The sequence below is a fragment of the Nyctereutes procyonoides genome, unplaced genomic scaffold, assembly GCF_905146905.1.
Source record: "Nyctereutes procyonoides isolate TBG_1078 unplaced genomic scaffold, NYPRO_anot_genome, whole genome shotgun sequence".
Taxonomy (NCBI): Eukaryota; Metazoa; Chordata; class Mammalia; order Carnivora; family Canidae; genus Nyctereutes; species Nyctereutes procyonoides.
The window spans coordinates 15,504,305-15,523,855 of NW_026575128.1; the positions used below are offsets into that span (position 1 = coordinate 15,504,305).

The window sequence follows — 19,551 nt, forward strand, 5'->3', positions numbered from 1 at the left end:
TGAGAAATGGTCTCTGAAAGCATTTCTAGCAACTTTCTCACATTTATCCCAGTTGTGGTCCTGAGAGAAGCTACTTTCTCTTGCTTCTATATGCTGCTTGATGGGATGGCCAAAGTAGTGCGCCACTGGCAGTGCTGGAATGACACTGTACCAATGTCCAAGGGTCACCCTCCCTTATCTCAGTGTCCCAAAGCTGCCCTGAAGAAGGCAGAGGGCTAGGAGATGTGGTCATTTAAGCCACATGCAATTTTTTTAAGGGAATGATTCTTTGTTTCAAGTTATGGAGTATCTGGAGTATCCTAAAATCTTGGTTTATGAATAGCCTGACCTAGGAGTAAGAAGAACTTAAATGATATTTAGTAAGATCATTCCTCTGCATGGACCTCAGGTTTTTCCTGTATAAAATGCAACCATAGGTAGTGGAAGAGTGGAAGAATATTACCAAAGAAATGGTCTTCAGACTTTTTAGAAAGGAAACTCTTTGTTAAGATAAATTCTTATGCAGAAACTCAGTATTTATGGGGTACCTGGGTGGCTCAGTGGTTGAGTGTTTGCCTTTGGCTCAGGCTGTGATCCCTGGGGGTCCTGGGATTGAGTCCTGTATCAGGCTCCCAGCAGGTAGCCTGCTTCTCCTCTTGCCTATGTCTCTGCCTTTCTCTCTCTCTCTCTCTCTCTCTTTCTCTCTCTCTCTCCCTCTCTCTCTCTCTCTCTCTCTCTCTCTCTCTCTCTCTCTAATAAATAAATAAAATCTAAAAGAAAAAAAAAGAAACTCAGTATTTAAAACTGTTAAAGCACAGTTGTTTGCCGTACAGCAGGGAAGGGGCATTTGTCCTTCCTAGAGATCTGAAGCAGATCTATAAAACAAATTTTGGAGAACACCAGACTGGATGGATCAGCCTGAAAGAGCAGATTCTAAAACCTTGATTCTAGTCCTGATATCTGTCAATTTCTCTGTCCAGAACTGATAGAAGGATGGGGAAGACTACAATTTCAGTGAAAGCTGAACTACGTCTCCTAGCTGCCAGTGAGGGATTGGGGGAAGCATTTTGGAGAGAGAAGCTACATAGGGACATAGCTAAAGGTTAAATCTTTGCTCTTTTAGAAAGACTTATGGAAGACAGTAGACAGGATTGACGGAGTAAGTACCATAATTAAAAACCAGGAAAGTGGGGTGCCTGGGTGGCTCAGTTGGTTAAGGGTCTGCCTTCAGTGTGGGTCATGATCCCAGGATCTTGGGATTGAGCCCCATGTTGAGCTCCCAGCTTGGCAGGGAGTCTGCTTCTCCATCTCCCTCTGCCTCCTCCCCATTGCTCATGCTTTGTCTCTGAATCTCTCTCAAGTAAATGAATAAAATCTTAAAAAAATAATAATAATAAAGTTGGAGACCATAGGGATATTGGTCACTAAGATCTGTTCTCCCCCAAGCCTGCTTCCCAACTTGACTCCCAAACCCTGACAACCAGGCCTAAAGCCTTCAGTCAGGAGTTTGGAAGAATCCTCTCTGGACATTCTGACTAGCCCAAGAAGAAAAACCTAAATTTATTTACATCAGAAATTTCTAACAGCCCAGTCAAATCACCCTGCAGTGAAAAATTATGGATGACAGTTCTATTCATGTGCTTAGAGCTTCCAATCAGCTTTTTTAAAATCCTTTTCTTTTTTTTTTTTTTTAATTTTTATTTATTTATGATAGAGAGAGAGAGAGAGGCAGAGACACAGGCAGAGGGAGAAGCAGGCTCCATGCACTGGGAGCCCGACGTGGGACTCGATCCTGGGTCTCCAGGATCGCGCCCTGGGCCAAAGGCAGACGCCAAACCACTGCGCCACCCAGGGATCCCTCCTTTTCTTTTTTTTTAAAAGATTTTATTTATTTATTTATTTATTTATTTATTTATTTATTTATTTATTTATCATTCATTCATTCATTCATTCATTCATGAGAGACACAGAGAGAGAGGTAGAGACATAGGCAGAGGGAGAAGCAGGCTCCCTCACAGGGAGCTCGATGTGGGACTCGATCCCTGGACTCCAGGATCACACCCTGGGCGGAAGGCAGACACTTAAGAGCCACGCAGGCGTCCTGAATCCTTCTCTAAAGATGAAGAGATAATCAAAGATTACCAGAGATCTAAAGAAAGCCTGTCATGAAAGATCCACAAATTAAACAGAAAAAAGCAACTTAGAAGAAACAGACACTCTTTAGGGAGAGAAAAATACTTTCAAACAATCTATTATTTCAAAGAACAAAAGAAGAACTCTAGAAAATTAAAACCATGATTATAAAAGGAAAATTACAATAAAAGAATTGGAAGATAAATGTCACATTTCCCAGAAAGTTGAGCAGAGAGATAAAGAGATGGAACATAGAAAAGATAAGAAGATGAGAGGACCAGTTCAGGGTATTTAACATCTGAATAGGAGTTCTGTTAAAAAAAACAAAAAACAAAAAACAAAAAAAAAAAAACACAGTTCAGAAATCAGAGTTAGAAATTATTTCAGAAATAAATATAGGAAAATGTCTCACAACTGAGAGAGAAGAATTTACAGAATGAAAAAGCCTACTAAGTGCCCAGTACAATGGGTAAAAATAAACCTACATCATTAAATTTCGGAACACTGGAGAAAAAAACATGCTACAAACTAACAAAGACAAAATAAAATGGGGGGCGCCTGGGCGGCTCAGTTGGTTAAGCCTCTGCCTTCAGCTCAGGTCATGATCCCAGGGTCCTGGGATCGAGCTCCACATCAGGCTCCCTGCTCAACAGGGAGCCTGCTTCTCCTTCTCCCTCTACTGCTCTCCCTGCTTATGCTCTCTTGCTCTCTCTCTCAAATAAATAAAATCTTAAAAAAAAAAAAAGAAAGAAAGAAACAAAGAAAAAGGAGGGAGGGAGGGAGGGAAGAAAGAAGAAAGAAAGAAAGAAAGAAAGAAAGAAAGAAAGAAAGAAAGAAAGAAAGAAAGAAAGGAAGGAAGGAAGGAAGGAAGGAAGGAAGGAAGGAAGGAAGGAAGGAAGGAAGGAGAAAGAAAAGAAGAAAAGAAAAGAAAGAAGAAAGAATAATAGCTGGGTAGCACAGCTAGTTAAGCATCCTATACAACCAATCAGGAACCAAATGGCTGGGACGCCTGGGTGGCTCAGCGGTTGAGCATCTGCCTTTTTCAGCCAAGTCCCACATCATCAGGCTCCCTGCATGGAGCCTGCTTCTCCCTCTGCCTATGTCTCTGTCTCTCTGTCTCTCTCTGTCTCTGTTTCTCCCCGCCTCTCCCCCCCTCCCCCCCCCCCGCCCCATGTCTCTCATGGATAAATAAATAAAATCTTTAAAAAAAAAAAAAGGAACCAAGTAGCTTTGTTTTGGACTTATCAGTAGCAACAATGGAAACTAGAAGATAGTAGAAAATGCCTTCAAAAGTGAAGGAAAGGGCAGCCCTGGTGGCCCAGCGGTTTAGTGCCGCCTTCATCCCAGGGTGTGATCCTGGAGACCTGGGATTGAGTCCTGTGTCGGGCTCCCTGCATGGAGCTTGCTTCTCCCTCTGCCTGTCTCTCTCTTCTCTCTCTCTCTTTCTCTCTCTCTGTGTGTCATGAATAAAAATAAAATCTTTAAAAAAAAAAAAGTGAAGGAAAACTAATTTCAACCTAGAATTCTAGGGATACCTGGGTAGCTCAGTCAGACATCTACCTTCAGTTCAGGTCATGATCTCAGGGTCCTGAGATTGAGCCCCACATCGAGCCCCACATCGGGGTCTCTGCTCAGCAGAAAGTCTACTTGCCCCTCTCCCTCTGCCCTTCCCCACCACTCATACTCTCGTGCATGTGTGCACGAGATAAATTTTTTATGAATTTTTAATAAATTTTTATTAATTTTTTATTTATTCTCAAATAAATAAAATCTTTAAAATTAAAAAAAAAAAAACCTAAAATTCTATACCAGCAAAATGTTAAGTGTGACCATGGAAAAGTCTCAAAAACTTTTCTAGATGTGTTCCACCAAAACGAAGAGTAAACCAAAGAGATAAGATACAATAGATCCAGGGCAGCCCGGGTGGCTCAGCGGTTTAGTGCTGCCTTCAGCCCAGGGCCTGATCCTAGAGACCTGGGATCGAGTCCCACATTGGGCTCCCTGCAATAGAGCCTGCTTCTCCCTCTGCCTGTGTCTCTACCTCTCTCTCTCTCTCTCTCTCTCTCTCTCTCTCATGAATAAATAAATAAATAAAATCTTTATTTTTTAAAAATAAAATCTTGGGATCCCTGGGTGGCGCAGCAGTTTGGCGCCTGCCTTTGGCCCAGGGCGCAATCATGGAGACCCGGGATCGAATCCCACATCGGGCTTCCGGTGCATGGAGCCTGCTTCTCCCTCTGTGTCTCTGCCTCTCTCTCTCTCTCTGTGACTATCATAAATAAATAAATTAATTAAAAAAAATAATAAAATAAAATCTTTAAAAAAATATTTAAAAAGAGATCCAACTCTAAAAAAGCAAAAAGAATCCATAGGATGATACTGAAGGCAGATCCAAGGATGACAACTATGCACGAGCATAAAGGGAGCGGTTAGCCCAGAGTGTAATCCACAAAGCACTTATTCAAGAAGATGAAAGTGATAAAATACCAGATGCATATACACATCTTGAAAGATTTAAACAACTGGCTAAAAGTTTGGGTTGGATTAGTAATAGCATAGAATACTATCTAACAAAAACAAAACAATTATGAACTCTGTTTAAAAAGTTGTACACGAAAGGAAAAGACATCATAGTTCACTATGTATTTCAACTATGAAACAGAATTTATGTAGTCAAACTCTGTAGACCAAAATAATGCTGTAACAGTATTGAAAGGATGAGGGATAGGAAGAAAAAGAGAGAACAGGGAGAAAGCTAAATCTGCGTCTTCCATTGTGGGAAGTCTGTTGATAATACCCAAAGCTAAAAAATCAAGAAGTAATAATATAAAAATGTTATTATATAGAGATGGGGAGGTAAATGCTAAAATACTCATCAAAAATAAGTCTGAAAAAAATAAGTCTAAAAAGTTGTCTATGGGAAAAAGGAAATGAATAGGGGGAACATAAGACTGCTGTTTTTCATAATAAAGCCTTCAGAAAGATTTGTTTTTAGATACATACATGCGTTAGGGCACCTAGGTGGCACAGCTGGTTAAGCATCTGACTTCAGCTCAGGTCATAAACTCAGGGTCCTGGGATCAACCCCCACATTGGGCTCCCTGCTCAGGGGGGAGCCTGCTTTTCCCTCTCCCTCTGCCCCTCCTCCTACTTATTTTCTCTCTCAAAAATAACAATAATAATAATAATTTCTTAAAGGATATATGCCTCTATATATAAATTTAACTGCCAAGAAAAAGGTCAGTATTTTGTGGTACGCTGCTACCAGTGGTGTGCTAATAAATTGTTAACAACCAGCTCTCCAAAAGTATCAGTAAACAAGCAGAACAGGCTGGCTCCAGCCCATCACTGATCGTAGAGTTCTGTCTCAGGTATTTTACTCTTTCATCAAACACAAAGACCCACTGGATGCTCAAGACTGCCTGAGTGTCGTGGTAGAAATCTGTATAGTCAAAAAGGAGAAACGAGTCAGGAAAGAACTTAATTAAGGATATAACCCTTGAGCTGAATCTTGAAAAATGAGTAGCGTCCCACTGGGCTGCAGAAAGGAATGTTCTAGATACATCAAGAGTGTGAAGTGTGAGAGCATATCTTATTCCAGAAACATCTCTTCATTTTGATCTTAGCTTGAATTTCATCACTTAAGAAGAGACTTCATTGACTATCCTGTCAGATATAATCTGTACCAGGATACCTGGGCAGCTTAGTTGAGTGTCTGATTCTTGGTTTTGGCTCAGGTCATGATCTCAGGATCGTGAGATTGAGCCCCACATCAGGCTCTGTGCTCAGCTGCAGAGTCTACTTGAGATTCTCTCTCCCTCCCTCTCTGCCCCTCCTCCCTGCTTGTAGGCACGCATACACACATACACACACACATACACACACACACACACACACAGTCTCTCTCTATATATATAAAATAAGTAAATAAATCTTTAAAAAATAAAAGGAAGTGGGACGCCTGAGCAGTTCAGTGTCTGCCTTTGTTTTGTTTTTTATTTTTTTCTTTTTAAATTTTATCAATTTATTCATGAGATACAGAGAGAGAGGCAGAGACACCGGCAGAGGGAGAAGCAGGCTCCACGCAGGGAGCCCAATGTGGGAATCAATCCCAGAAGTCCAAGATCACACCCTGGGCCAAAGGCAGGCGCTAAACCACTGAGCCACCCAGAGATCCCGAGTGTCTGCCTTTGGTCCAGACCATGATCCCAGAGTTCCGTGATCGAGTCCCACATTGGGCTCCTTGCATGGAGCCTGCTTCTCCCTCTGCCTGTGTCTCTGTCTTCTCTCTATGTCTCTCATGATAAATAAGTAAAATCTTTGAAAAAATAATAAAAGGAAGTAATCTGTCCCAATATTCTCTGCTACATCAACCTGCTTTATTTCCTTCCCAGCATTAACACTGTCTAGCTTTATCCTGTTTACCTGTCTCAAATAAATGTTAGTTTGAGAATGTAGGTACCTTTTCTTTTCTTTCACTGTTATATCTTGAGGGCCTACAGGAACTCAATAAATACTTGTTATATGAAAGAATGATAAATAATTCATAATAACTGAAATACAGAATTCAAAGAAGAATAGATACATAGGAGACAAGGCTATACAGATGACCAAGGGCCAAATCATGGACTGTCCCCTAAGAAGTTTAATAGGTAACAGTAATTTAAGAGTTTAAAGGAAAGGGATAACATAAAAATCCACATTTTATGAAGATCATTTTGGCTACACCATAGAGAGTGATGTGAGGAGGGTAAACGTGGAGGCAGGAAGACTACTGAAACAATCCTGGTAAAATAGAAGAGGTCCTAAACTAAGGCAGTAGCAGTGGCAGTAGGGAAGAGAAATAATAAGGTGATTAAAAACTATGAATAGCTTGGTGATTGCCTGGAAATGTCAAGTGAAAGAGAAATTAGGGAAAACTTCCAGATTTCTTACTTGAGCAATAAGGTTTCTGGTGTTCTATTCACTAAGATAGAAATCATCAGAGTGGGAGGCAGGGAAATGACGAGTTCCATATGGGATAAGATGAGTTCCTGGCAGGTGGCCTTGACATGCAGGACTTGATGTGCAGGCATGGAGCTCAGGAAAGGAACCTGTGTTTGAAGTACAGGTTTGAGAGAGTGGTGGGCATAGAGATGGTAACTGAAGCTGTGGGAGTAGAGGAGATCACCCGGAGGTGTGTGGCCTTAAAAGAAAAGAAACCAAGACAAGGCCTTGGGGAACATCAAAAATTTTAGACAAGAAAAGGAATCTTAGGTGACTAACAAGGAAAGGACAAGGAAGGAATCTAAGGGGTGAGGGAGAGGACAGTTGGTAGGTGAAGCCCAAGTTTCTAGTTGGCAAAACAAGGTAGGTGGTGGTATACTCAGATGAGGAAGGGTGAAGGAGGAGCAGATTTGTGGGGAGAAAAGGCTTTGTTAAGGGGCACATGAAGTTGGAAGTATCTCTAAGATATCCAAGTATGTGGTGGTATCTAGTAGCCAGTTTGTGACTGAGAAGAGAGATCAGACCCCCAAAGACCTCTTCCTGAATCATTATGGTGTTCTCTAAGTTATTTTGCTGTTTCTATTTCCTCTTATTCTTCCCAATCTGCCCTTGTGCCATTCCTTCTATGGATTAGAACATGAATTTTGGAGTCAGGCTGCCAGACTGAATCCTGCTTCTGTCACTTACTAGTCACTTAAGGAATTGACTTGACATCTTTGTGCGTGATTTTCTCACTGTAAAATGGGGTAAAAATTGAAACTATCTTGTAGGTTTATTGGGAGTACTAAATTAATAAACAAAAGCACTTAGAAGAGTGAGTGCATGAACATAGAATGTTAGCTGTCAAAAAAAAATGTTAGCTGTTATTTGTTTATCGTCATCATCCCCCTCATTGTTTTCTCTCATTTCACAGAGGTGGCATGTTGTCAGTGTTGTCTTCCTAAAGGATACCTCTGATCATGTCCCTGTTGTAAAAACTTTTTTGAAGACTTCCCATTACCTTTAGAATACAGTTTGAACTTCCAGATTTCTCATGATCTAGTTCTAACACTGAGTCCGGGAATGTTAGTGAGTTGGGGCCACAGAAGTCACCTGGCTCAGCTTATGCATTCTTATAGATGAGCAAATTACGGAATTCCATACTTTCTATTCATTGCACCCTTGCAATTCTATGTCCCATTCCAGATTCATGCATGAATCATGGTATCACCATTTTTCTGAAAACCAGAACCACACTTGCCTTTATCCATTCGATCACCTAATTCCAGAGTAGTTCATGAAGCTTTATAACTTCCACTGTGTCTCATCCTGCCTCAGACCTGAGGAAGACAATGCTATAACTTTCCCATTTGCTCTAATTAGCAAACTCCTCCTCCCCTCTCGTGGGCGGACAGACAAAGGAGCAACTCTCTGGCACCTCTTTAAAGTCCAGTGTTGATGTCCTGAATTGACATGAAGAGACTTGGTAAGGAACCAAGGTTCCATAGGAAACTCCAGCTTGCTCATATGAGAGAAATTCATAGATAATGCTAGCATAATGCCCTAGAGTCCATTGCTGTTTTGGAGGAGGTATAATCTTGGATGGGTTTATAAGCTAAGGAAACAGTAAAGGTTTAGATGGCGGTGGCTGCTATTTTTCAACTAAAAAACTTGAAGGGGAGATGTAGGCAGCCTACATGAGGCTAATGACTAGGGAAGCATTAGATATTACCCAATCTGGGGCAAATTACCTCCTGGTGATAAGATCAGACATCCTGCATCCCATATGAACCTTTTCCCATTATTTCCAGGTCATTTAGTTTTAATTACTTATGGTAAATTTGGGAAAAGTAATTAAATTGCAGTCGCATGAGACTTTATTACCCTGTTGCTGTTATATCTGAACTGAGTGGCAGAGTAGGAGCATGAATTTATCCAGAAGGGGGTTTCTCATATTCCGGGCTTGCTTGTCTCTGCCAGCAGTGGTGAGCTGCCGAGGCTTTCTGGACAGTGGCTTGGACATCTGCCCAAGGTGCTCAGGGCTTGAAGCATGCTAATAGGACCACCTTGGGGAACGTGTAGGCAAGACTGCAGACAAGGCTCCTGCCTGTCTTTCTCATTTTCAGTTTTTGGTAGAAATTCCAAGTTGTATGACAGCCGATCCCCAGCAATTCAAAGCCTAGTGAAAACTTCATTGTCGAGGCTTCAGTATCAGTTCTGTGTTCTGTCTCATTGGCTCTCTGGTCTTGTGCAACATCTCCTGTAGCTCCTCCTAGTCCAAATTGAGTGACCCAAGCAGCAGTGTAAAGTAGTTCTTTCACATGCAGGCAGGCAGGCCAGGGAGCCAAGTTTTCATCTAGATTTTCTGTGCTACTACAGGCAGCAAATGCAGCGCTCAGAGCCAAACAATACATTATTGCTTCCCACTGTTACCCCTGAGCGTCCTCTTCACCTACACTCAACTGACTGCCCTGCTCACTGGGCCCCTTACTTTTCTACTCCACTCCCCTTTATTCCTGACATTCACTCTGCCTCAATTGCCTCTCTCTAGAGATCTTTACCTATAGAAATCCTCCTACTCATCTTTCAAGATCCAATATGTATTCCAGCTCCTGCATGCAGCCTTCTTGAATTGTCCCAGCCAGAAATTACGTCCCCCACTTCTGTTCCCTGTGCACCCATAACACTTAATGTATGCTCGTGTGCCATTTAGTGCATTTTTTTTTCCCTCAACTGTAGGTTTCCTTGAATACCGAAATGGTTTTCCTATATCTTTGTATCTCTTAATAGCTAATACTGTATCTCTTATATACTAGATATCTTGTATTTTCCAAATGAGAAATAGAAATTTCTGATTTAACCTCCCCTGCTATAATTATAATTGGCCAAAAGCTGTGTCTACTTCTAGAAAAAAACGTGTGGAGTGCTTCATTCCTTGAAACTCACCAAAATAAAAACATACAAACAAAACTAGAAAAGGAAGCTTCATCTATTATAAAACTAGATAATACTAGGGCACCTGGGTGACTCAGTGGCTGAGCATCTGCCTTTGGCTCAGGGTATGATCCCAGGGTCCTGCGATGGAGTCCCACATCAGGCTCCCTCCGGGGAGCCTGCTTCTTCTCTGCCTGTGTCTCTGCTTCTCTCTCTATGTCTCTCATAAATAAATAAAATCTTTAAAACAAAAAAAAATAAAATAAAAAAAAACGAAAAACTAGATAACACCACATACCTGTATACAGACTAAAGAATATCTTCCAGACACAATGGAATGTAAATCAGATCCAAAGAGAACACCAAAATTCAACCAGAATAAGGAATAAGGGCATGGGTAAACCAAAGGAGAATTGGCAAACATCTCTTTTGCAAAATCTCAAGGCATATGGAACTGAAAGAAAGAAAACCATTGAGCCACATAGGAGGGCTGTCCTCAGACTTTTTTGTGACAACATTTAGAAAATTTGGAGGAGAAACGATCGTGACCTAAGAATCCTATGGCTTAGGGGCACCTGAGTAGTTCGGTGGTTGAGCGTCTGCATTTGGCTCAGGGCATGATCCCAGGGTCCTGGTATCGAGTCCCGCATCGGGCTCCCTGCATGGAGCCTGCTTCTCACTCTGCCCGTGTCTCTGCCTCTCTCTCTGTGTCTCTCATGAAAATAAATCAAAAAATAAATATACCCCCGGCACATCACGCTTCTACCCCAACCATCAATCCCTCAGCACACAACCTCCCTAAACCAGTGCACTCGGAGCAGAGACCCCCCTGCCCCCATCCCATCCCTAGAACAGTCCATAAAGTGTCCCCCACCCAAAAGACGCCATAAACTACCCCCGTCCTTCCCATCCCCCACCCGCCTCCCGTCCTCCCTCCCGCCCTCACCGCCGCGCCCTCCCTCCCTCCCTTCCCTCTCTCTCTCTCTCCCTCTCGCTCCCTGCTCTCTCTCGCGCTCTCCCTTCCATCCTGCCTGCCTTCCTCCCTCCTGTTTCCTTCCTTCCTTCCTCTTCCCCACAATCACACCCATTTAACTTAATCTACACCCCCATCCCAGCATCCAACCCCCCCAGCCCAACCCACATAGTACCAACCTACCCCCCCAACAACAAAAGTCGACAACAAATGAATCAACTCCGCCACAAGTCCAAGAATATCATCCACAACAACTATTGGACATACCCACATTGTGAACCTTTAGAAAGATCCCCTGTACTTAAAGGGGTTCCTTAGGACTTTTGACTCATTCCTTGCCTCTACTAAACCCATCTTCTTGGATGGAGAATACTACATCTTAATTCTTTGAGGTTACTACTTCATTTCTTTAATTCCCTCCAAACCCTTCTTTTTCTTAGCTTCTGTTTAGGGAATAAAAGGACTTAGGTTTCTTAGAAGGGAGACATTTCTCACCACCAAAACTTTACATAGTAAAGAGAGACACATGGAACTTAAGGGAGGACATTTTCAGCCTTCTCACTGAAGCCAGTACATTTTCATCTGAGAACCAGGAGCAAGACTGACCATAGACAGGAAGGTGAGATATTTCTCAGCATTATGTCTCATTACATGAATTAACCTGGTAAATCTCACAAATATGATGTTGAACGGAAAAAAACCAAGTTGCAGAGGGATACATAGAGAATTATATATGTATATATTTATATACATCTTATTTATTTATTTATATACATCTTAAAACATGGAAAACGATATTGTCTACTAATACAGACTTTTTTCTGTGCCTGGAATACTTCATTAAAAATGCATGCAAGGGGGATCCCTGGGTGGCGCAGCGGTTTGGCGCCTGCCTTTGGCCCAGGGCGCGATCCTGGAGACCCTGGATCGAGTCCCACGTCGGGCTCCCGGTGCATGGAGCCTGCTTCTCCCTCTGCCTGTGTCTCTGCCTCTGTCTCTCTCTGTGTGTGACTATCATAAATAAATAAAATTTTTTTAAAAAAATGCATGCAAGGGGGATCCCTGGGTGGTGCAGCGGTTTGGCGCCTGCCTTTGGCCCGGGCGCGATCCTGGAGACCCGGATCGAATCCCACATCGGCTCCGGTGCATGGAGACTGCTTCTCCCTCTGCCTATGTCTCTGCCTCTCTCTCTCTCTCTTTGTGTGACTATCATAAATAAAATAAAAATTAAAAAAAAATGCATGCAAGGTGCCTGGGTGGCTCAGTGGGTTAAGCGTCTGTCTTCAGCTCAGGTGATGATCTTAGGGTCCTGGGATCAAGCCCCACATGGGGCTCCCAGCTCAGCAGGGAGCCTACTTCTTCCTCTCCCTCTGCCTACCCTCTCCCCTTGCTTGTGCTTTTATTATTGCTCTGTCAAATAAATAAAATCTTTAATTAATAATAATAATACATGATTCTTCATCTAGAGGGACTCTTAGACAGGATCCCTTGGGCTAAGGTTTAGAGGCTCTTGCCTCTGAGGAAATCCAGGTGACTCAACCATTATCTTTGGACTAAAGTAGTGAGCTGGCCTAAAGTCAGGCTTTAGTCATGCGACTAGAAAAACTATGCGTATCTCCAATTCCATACTCTTTTCTCACCCAAGACTATGAGTAAGTTTAGAAAGCCTACCAGCTTCTGTCTAAAGAAAACCTGCCTGTCTTCAGTTACTGAAAAGTTTCATGGCTCTTTGCCAAATACTGCCCAGTCACCAGCCAAGTCCGAGTCCCTCACACAATGGAGAGTTACCACTGTGTAGGCTTGGGCACATTGCTCAACTTCTGTGAGCCTAAAGTTTCCCTGTAAAAATTAGAATAAATACCACCATCCCTGTAGGCTTGCTAAAAGGATTAAGTTACATAATGAACATAAAATGCTTTGTGTAATGACTGAGAAATATTCGACATCAGAGTCATGTGAGTTCCTTTTATTTCTGTAATAAACTGAAGAAACTTCTAACCAAAACCAGAAGAGCAACTAGAATTTGGAGGCCCTCTTGCTTCCCTGGCCAGGACTTCTTCCTTATGTCCTAGGCCACAACATAGTATGGCCTAGTGTGCTTGGCCAAGCAGTGGATCTACAGATCTTACTGTAGACCTCTGTTTTTTTCTCATGGTCTTCTCCACTGAAGTCTTAGAATTTTCAGGGTAATTCCCCAAAGCCTACAGTTTAGCCTAAGATTTAACCACACCAAGGGGCTCCTGGATCCCTCAGACTGTCAAACATCAGACTCAATTTTGGTTCAGGTCATGATCTCTGGGTTGTAGAAATGAGCCCAGCCTTTGGCTCAGCTCTGAGCTGTGTGTGGAACGGTTAAGATTCTTTCTCCTGCTCCTTTTGCCCTTCCCCCTCCTCAAAAAAAATAATAATTTAACCCCACCAACTAGAAATTAGGACCAAAATCCTATTAATCTTAGCCATCTGAATGGCTTCTTAGAAAACACAACTGGTATTAGCACAGTGGAGTCCTTAGTATCAAGCTAAGAGTTAAAACTACATTGCAAAAACCATAGTTTTGGAATTGGGCCAGTTCTTTTCTTGAGCCATAGAGGAAGTCACCTCCCCTCCACTTTACACACGGAGCAGAAAAGGCAAAGCCGTTATTATAGATTGGCACCATGGAGAGGGCTTATTTGATGAGGTAGTATCAGTCCTTCCTCTCTAGCAGGAGCACATACACACTTTCAATAAAATCCTTAATCTTGGAATTTGCTTCTGATTAGGCGGAAAGCTGTATTGACTTGACATTTTTCCTGAATACCTCAGCCTTGCTAATGGAGGTGACTTGTGACCGTAGTAGTGGCAATAGGAAACAATGAAGAAACGAATGGCAGAAAAGAGCTTCACATTTTGTCAGGTGTTCATCTCTAAGCCTTCCACAGATCTATTGACCAAGAGCTTCAGGAGAGCCCCCAACTTCTTTTCAATTAACCCACTTTTCCCCCATCACATCTGCAGACTCTACATTGGTAGTTTATGTTTCTTAGAGGGAGTTATACATAAAATAAATGAGACAGGGTTCCTGAACACCTCAATCAGACTTGCCAGACCTAAGGAGAACCAGGCTCTCCATTGCTATGGGAATCTGACCTCAGTCACTCTAGCCTCTTCCTTCCAGAAATGGTTCCCATTTAGATCCCAAATTCCAAAATAGCCATGTAGTAGTCTCTAATTATGGCCGCTTCAATTCCTCTAGGCTGTTTCTTGTCTGCCAACTATGTTTACCCCTTCCCTAGCTCCAGAGCATGCATTCAGGCTCTTAAACTACTGAGCAGGAAGTATTCTCCTACTCCCACTTTGAAAAAAGACAGGAGACTTTTCAATACAAACTAGTAGCCAATTATGAGCCTGCTGTGTCCCAGAAGCCTGTTTCTGAGGCTTTCTATACTTCCTTACTACTCTTTTTGGGAGAATTTTCATCAAGAAGCAGAAACCACCCCAACTGCTTATTGGACTCCTTTGCCTAAAGCAGAAGGCAAGTTGGCAAGTTCTGAAAGGTCTCTTAATGCTGACCCACTATGTATCCCAATTTTTTTTTATTTTTATTTTTTTTTATTTTTTTTATTTTTTTTTAGTGTATCCTGAATTTAAGCCAAAAAAATAAACTAATACTGTCTGCCTATCTCTAGCCCACACCACAGAGGTGCTGTAGCTTTGGCCTTCTGCTGCTTTCTGACCGATTTTAACCTTCCAGAAGAATAGAGATAAAGAAGACTCTGGAATGCCATAACGGGCTAGAATTCCTTTTCTGCATTTTACTAAAGTTTTGGCATTTGGGAAGAATCTTTTGTAATGGCCTGTGCATTAATAGTTTCAGTCTTTGGAATGTCTCCTCCTCCCATCCCCCCTGCCTTCTGGGTTGCCTGAGGATTTTTCCTTAATTGGTGTTTTGTTTTGTTTTGTTTGCTTAAATGGATGCTCACACCCTTCCTACTCACCTTCCTTCTCCCCTCTAGCTGCCCACTTCTGACTCTTGAGGGCAGTGAATATTCCCTTGGTAGGACAGAGCCCTTCCTTTTCACAGAGCCAGCCATTTGGCTCAGAAAAGCAAGTTGGCAGTTCCAAGCAAGCTTCCTCCAGTCTTGTCTTCCCTCGATTTCTTTATATGGCATTATGATTAAATGTATGGATTCTAGAGTCAGGCAGATCTGGATTTGAATCTGCTACTTGGCAATTATGTGGTTTAGGGTAAATGGTTTAACTTCCCTAAATCTGTTACCTCATCTGCAAAATGTGTTTCTTATTGGTACTGCATCAGAGGCAAAAATGATACTCCCAGAATCATGTAATTTTTTTCTTTTCTTTTTTTTTTATGTAATTTTTTTCTAATTAAGTACGTGAGGCACCCCCATCTCAGACCTACCAAAAAAGATTAATGGAAGCCAGGACAATGAGGGTGTCTTTGTTTGTTATTTTTTACACTGCCCAGATGATTTTTCTGGTGAAATGGCTAGATTTGTAAGTTACTCCTATCATGTACATAGAATATTAGCATAGGGGATCCCTGGGTGGCTCAGCGGTTTAGCGCCTGCCTTTGGCCCAGAGCGCGATCCTGGAGTCCTGGGATCGAGTCCTGCGTCGGCTCCCGGCATGGAGCCTGCTTCTCCCTCTGCCTGTGTCTCTGCCTCTCTCTCTCTCTATCATGAATAAATAAATAAAATCTTAAAAAAAAAATATTAGCATAGTACCTAGGAGTAGGTAGGCAGTGGGTACCTAGTGAAGACTTTCAAAAGGACCTTTCTTCTCACTCACCAGGTCTTCAGGAGCCAGAAAGATGCTCCTTCAACATTCAGATGCTAAAAGCAAGAGGTGCTACTCTTGAGAGTGTGGCTTGGCTTTAGGATCTATAGTAGTCTTTGATGTGGCATGGAGCTAGTTTTAAAAAACATTGGGTTTTGGTTTTGGTTTTCTAAATGAGTATGGTTTTGATTAACCAGAGTCTGTAGTGAGAGCTGTGGGGCATCTATTGTTTCCATAGCTGATTTCCTAGGAAGATTCATGGAATCTAAGTCTTTTTTTTTTTTTAATCTAAGTCTTAAATGAAATTTGGAATATATTTCCAAGTGAGAAGCCAGATTGATGGGTCAGTATGGGACTAGTGCCACACCCCACACCAAAAAAGGAGAGACTGGGTAGAGTTTAGACCTCCAGGTCTGGGATACCTAAAAAACAAGTCATAGGGTCTGCAGTTGTCAAGCCATTGTGGGAAAGATCATTATGAGCATATCTAAACTCTGGACTTTGCTAAAGTCAAATCTACTGTTAGCCCAGCTAAGCCATTCTGTCTCCTAGTGATAACTTGAGGCATGTAGCCATTAATTGGATGGAGCCTCTATTCCTAGCCCATTGAAGAGCCCCAACCCACAGTGGTGAGGATGGTGATGAGAGCCATGGACACTCTTTAACTTGGCTACTGTATTACAGAAGCAACATCCAGGGCAGCGTTATCTGCAACAATGCTGTGATCGAGAAGGGAGCGGACATCAAGAACTGCCTAATTGGAAATGGCCAGAGGATTGAAGCCAAAGGTAAACCAAATTGCAATCACAGATGCCATTTTTTACTTAGCACGGTAGTGTAGATGGTGCACAGTGTCAGTGACAATTAAGGAAGAAGCACAGGCATGCTCTGTGGGGGAGAACATGAATCAATAAAGCCATTTTGGAGGGGGATGGACATCACTGTCAAACCTTTTGCCTTTGACTTAACAGTTCCATTTTTAGGAATTTATCTTACATATAAATATATGCAGCCTTATTATCTAAAATTTAAAAACATACCAAAAAGATCGAATGGCCCCCAGAGTATTACCAAATATTCATAGTGGCTCTTAGACATAAGTGAGAAAGGCCAGCAATCCAACAAAAGCAACGAAACTAGCTTTTGACCTCCTAAACTCCTTGAGTACCTTGTCTGACCTGATATTTAAAGAGACGTGGTCCCATAGGTTCCTGGCCCAGAGAAAGGTTAGCAGCTTCTTTAGAAACCATTCACTCAGAGGCTTCTGTTCTCTTCAAGGTGATGTTACGAGCTATGCTGTTAGCTCTGGTCTGTAGCTGGAGAAAAACTGTACAGGCATACCTTGTACAGATCTTGTTTTATTGCACTTCTTTTTATTGTGCTTCACAGATACTGTATGTCTTTTACAAATTGAAGGTTAGTTGCAACCTTGTGTTGTGCAAGTCTGTGGGTGCCATTTTTCCAACAGTGTTTGCTCACTCCATGTCTCTCTGTCACATTTTGGTAATTCTTGCAGTATTTCAAACTTTTTCATTATTATTATATTTGTTATGGTGATCTGTGGTCAGTGATTTTTGATGTTACTATTGTAATGGAGAAGGGGGGAGGGACTCCATGAACTGCATCCATATAAAATGGTGAATTTAACTGATAAACCTTGTGTGTGTTCTTACTCTTGACCAACCAGTCATTACCCTCTTTCCTAGCCTCTAGCCTCCCTATTCCCTGAGAGACAATATTAAAATTAGACCAATTAATAACGGTACAATGGCCTCTAGTGTTTAAGTGAAAGGAAAAGTTGCAGGTCTTTCACTTGAAATCTAAAGCTAGAAATGATTCAAGCTTTTAAGTGAGGCAGGCACATTAAAAGCCAAGATAAGGGGCAGCCCCGGTGGTGCAGCGGTTTAGCGCCGCCTGCAGCCCAGGGCGTGATCCTGGAGACCCTGGATCGAGTCCCACGTAGGGCCCTCTGCATGGAGCCTGCTTCTCCCTCTGCCTGTGTCTCTGCCTCTCTCTCTCTCTGTGTGTCTCTATGAATAAATAAATAAAATCTTTAAAAAAAAAAAAAAAAAGCCAAGATAGGATGAAAGCTGGGCCTTGTGTGCCAAACAGCAAAGTTGTGAATTCAAAAGAAAAGTTCTTGAAGGAAATGAAAAGTGCTACTGTAGCGAGCACACAAATGATTAGCAAAACCACTTTATTGCTGATATGGAGAAAGTTTGAGTGGTCTGAGTAGAAGATCAAACCAGCCACAATATTCCCTTTAAACCAAAGCTTAACCAGAGCAAGGCCCTTACTCTCTCTTTAATTCTGTGGAGGCTGAGACAGGTAAGGAAGCTTCAGAAGAAAAGTTGGAAACTACCACAGGTAGGTTCATGAGTTTGGAAGAAAGAAGCCATCTCCATAACATAGAGATACAAGGTGAAGCAGCAAGAGCTGAGAGAGAAGCTCCAGTAAGTTATCCAAAAGATCTGTCTATAAGACAATTAATGAAGGTAGCCACACTAAACAGCCTTATATTGGAAGAAGATGCCATCTAGGACTTCCTATAAAGGAGAAGTAGGGCAGTCCTGGTGGCTCAGAGGTTTAGCTCCTGCCTTCGGCCCAGGGCGTGATCCTGGAGTCCTGGGATCGAGTCCCATGTCAGGCTCCCTGCATGGAGTCTGCTTGTGTCTCTGCCTCTCTCTCTCTCTCTCTCTCTCTCTCTCTCTCTCTCTCTCTCTCTCATGAATAAATAAATAAATAAAATCTTTAAAAAAAGAATTATGCTAAATCTACTCTGCCTATGTTCTATACATGCAACAACAAAGCCTGGATGTTTATAGCATGAGTTACTAAATAGTTTAACCTCACTGTTGAGAATTACTCCTTAGAAAAAAAATTATTTTCAGAATACTGTTCATTAATGATGCACTTGGTCACCCAAGAACTCTGGTGGAGATGTACAATAAGATTCATATTGTTTTCATGCCTAACACAACATCCATTCTGCAGCCCACAGATCAAAGAATAAAAGTCTTATTATTTAAGAAATATATTTCTTTTTTTTTTTTTTTAAGAATTTTTTTTTTTAATTTTTATTTACTTATGATAGTCACAGAGAGAGAGAGAGGCAGAGACACAGGCAGAGGGAGAAGCAGGCTCCATGCACCGGGAGCCCGACATGGGATTCGATCCCGGGTCTCTAGGATCGCGCCCTGGGCCAAAGGCAGGCGCCAAACCGCTGCGCCACCCAGGGATCCCAAGAAATATATTTCTTGACACACTTCAGTGGCTCATTCAGTTAAGCATCTGACTCCTGATTTTGGCTTAGGTCATGATCTCAGGGTCATGAGATCAAGCCCAATTAGGCTCCATTCTAGGCCTGCTTAAGATTCTTTCCCTCTGCCCCTCCCCCACACACTACTCCTCCCCCACCCCACTTGCTCACTCATGCTCTCTCTCCCTCTCTCTCTCTAAAAAAAGAAGTACATTTCTTAAGGCTACCATACAGAGTGATTCCTCTGATGGATGTGGGCAAAGTAAAATGAAACCATCTAGAAAGGATTCACCATTCTAAATGTTCTTAGAACATTTCTGGTTCAGGGGTACCTGGATGGTTCAGTCAGTTGAGCATCTGCCTCTTGATTTTGGCTCAGGTCATGATCTCAGGGTCATGAGATCGAGCCCTGCATTGGGCTCCACACTCAATAAAGAGTCTGCTTAAGATCTCTCTCCAGGGCACCGGGGTGGCTCAGCAGTTGAGCACTGCATTTGGCTCAGATGTGATCCCGGGGTCCTGGGATCTT

The 19,551-nt window shown here is 42.3% G+C and overlaps 1 protein-coding gene across 3 annotated transcripts in view; it reads left to right on the forward strand.

Moving 5' to 3' along the window:
- EIF2B3 (eukaryotic translation initiation factor 2B subunit gamma) overlaps positions 1–19,551 on the forward strand; it is a 143,053-nt gene that overhangs the window by 112,217 nt on the left and 11,285 nt on the right. For all 3 annotated transcript variants that reach the window (XM_055342097.1, XM_055342098.1, XM_055342096.1), the window contains one exon: positions 16,448–16,551. In XM_055342097.1, the coding sequence (XP_055198072.1) occupies positions 16,448–16,551 (104 nt within the window). The remainder of the gene's footprint in view (positions 1–16,447; positions 16,552–19,551) is intronic.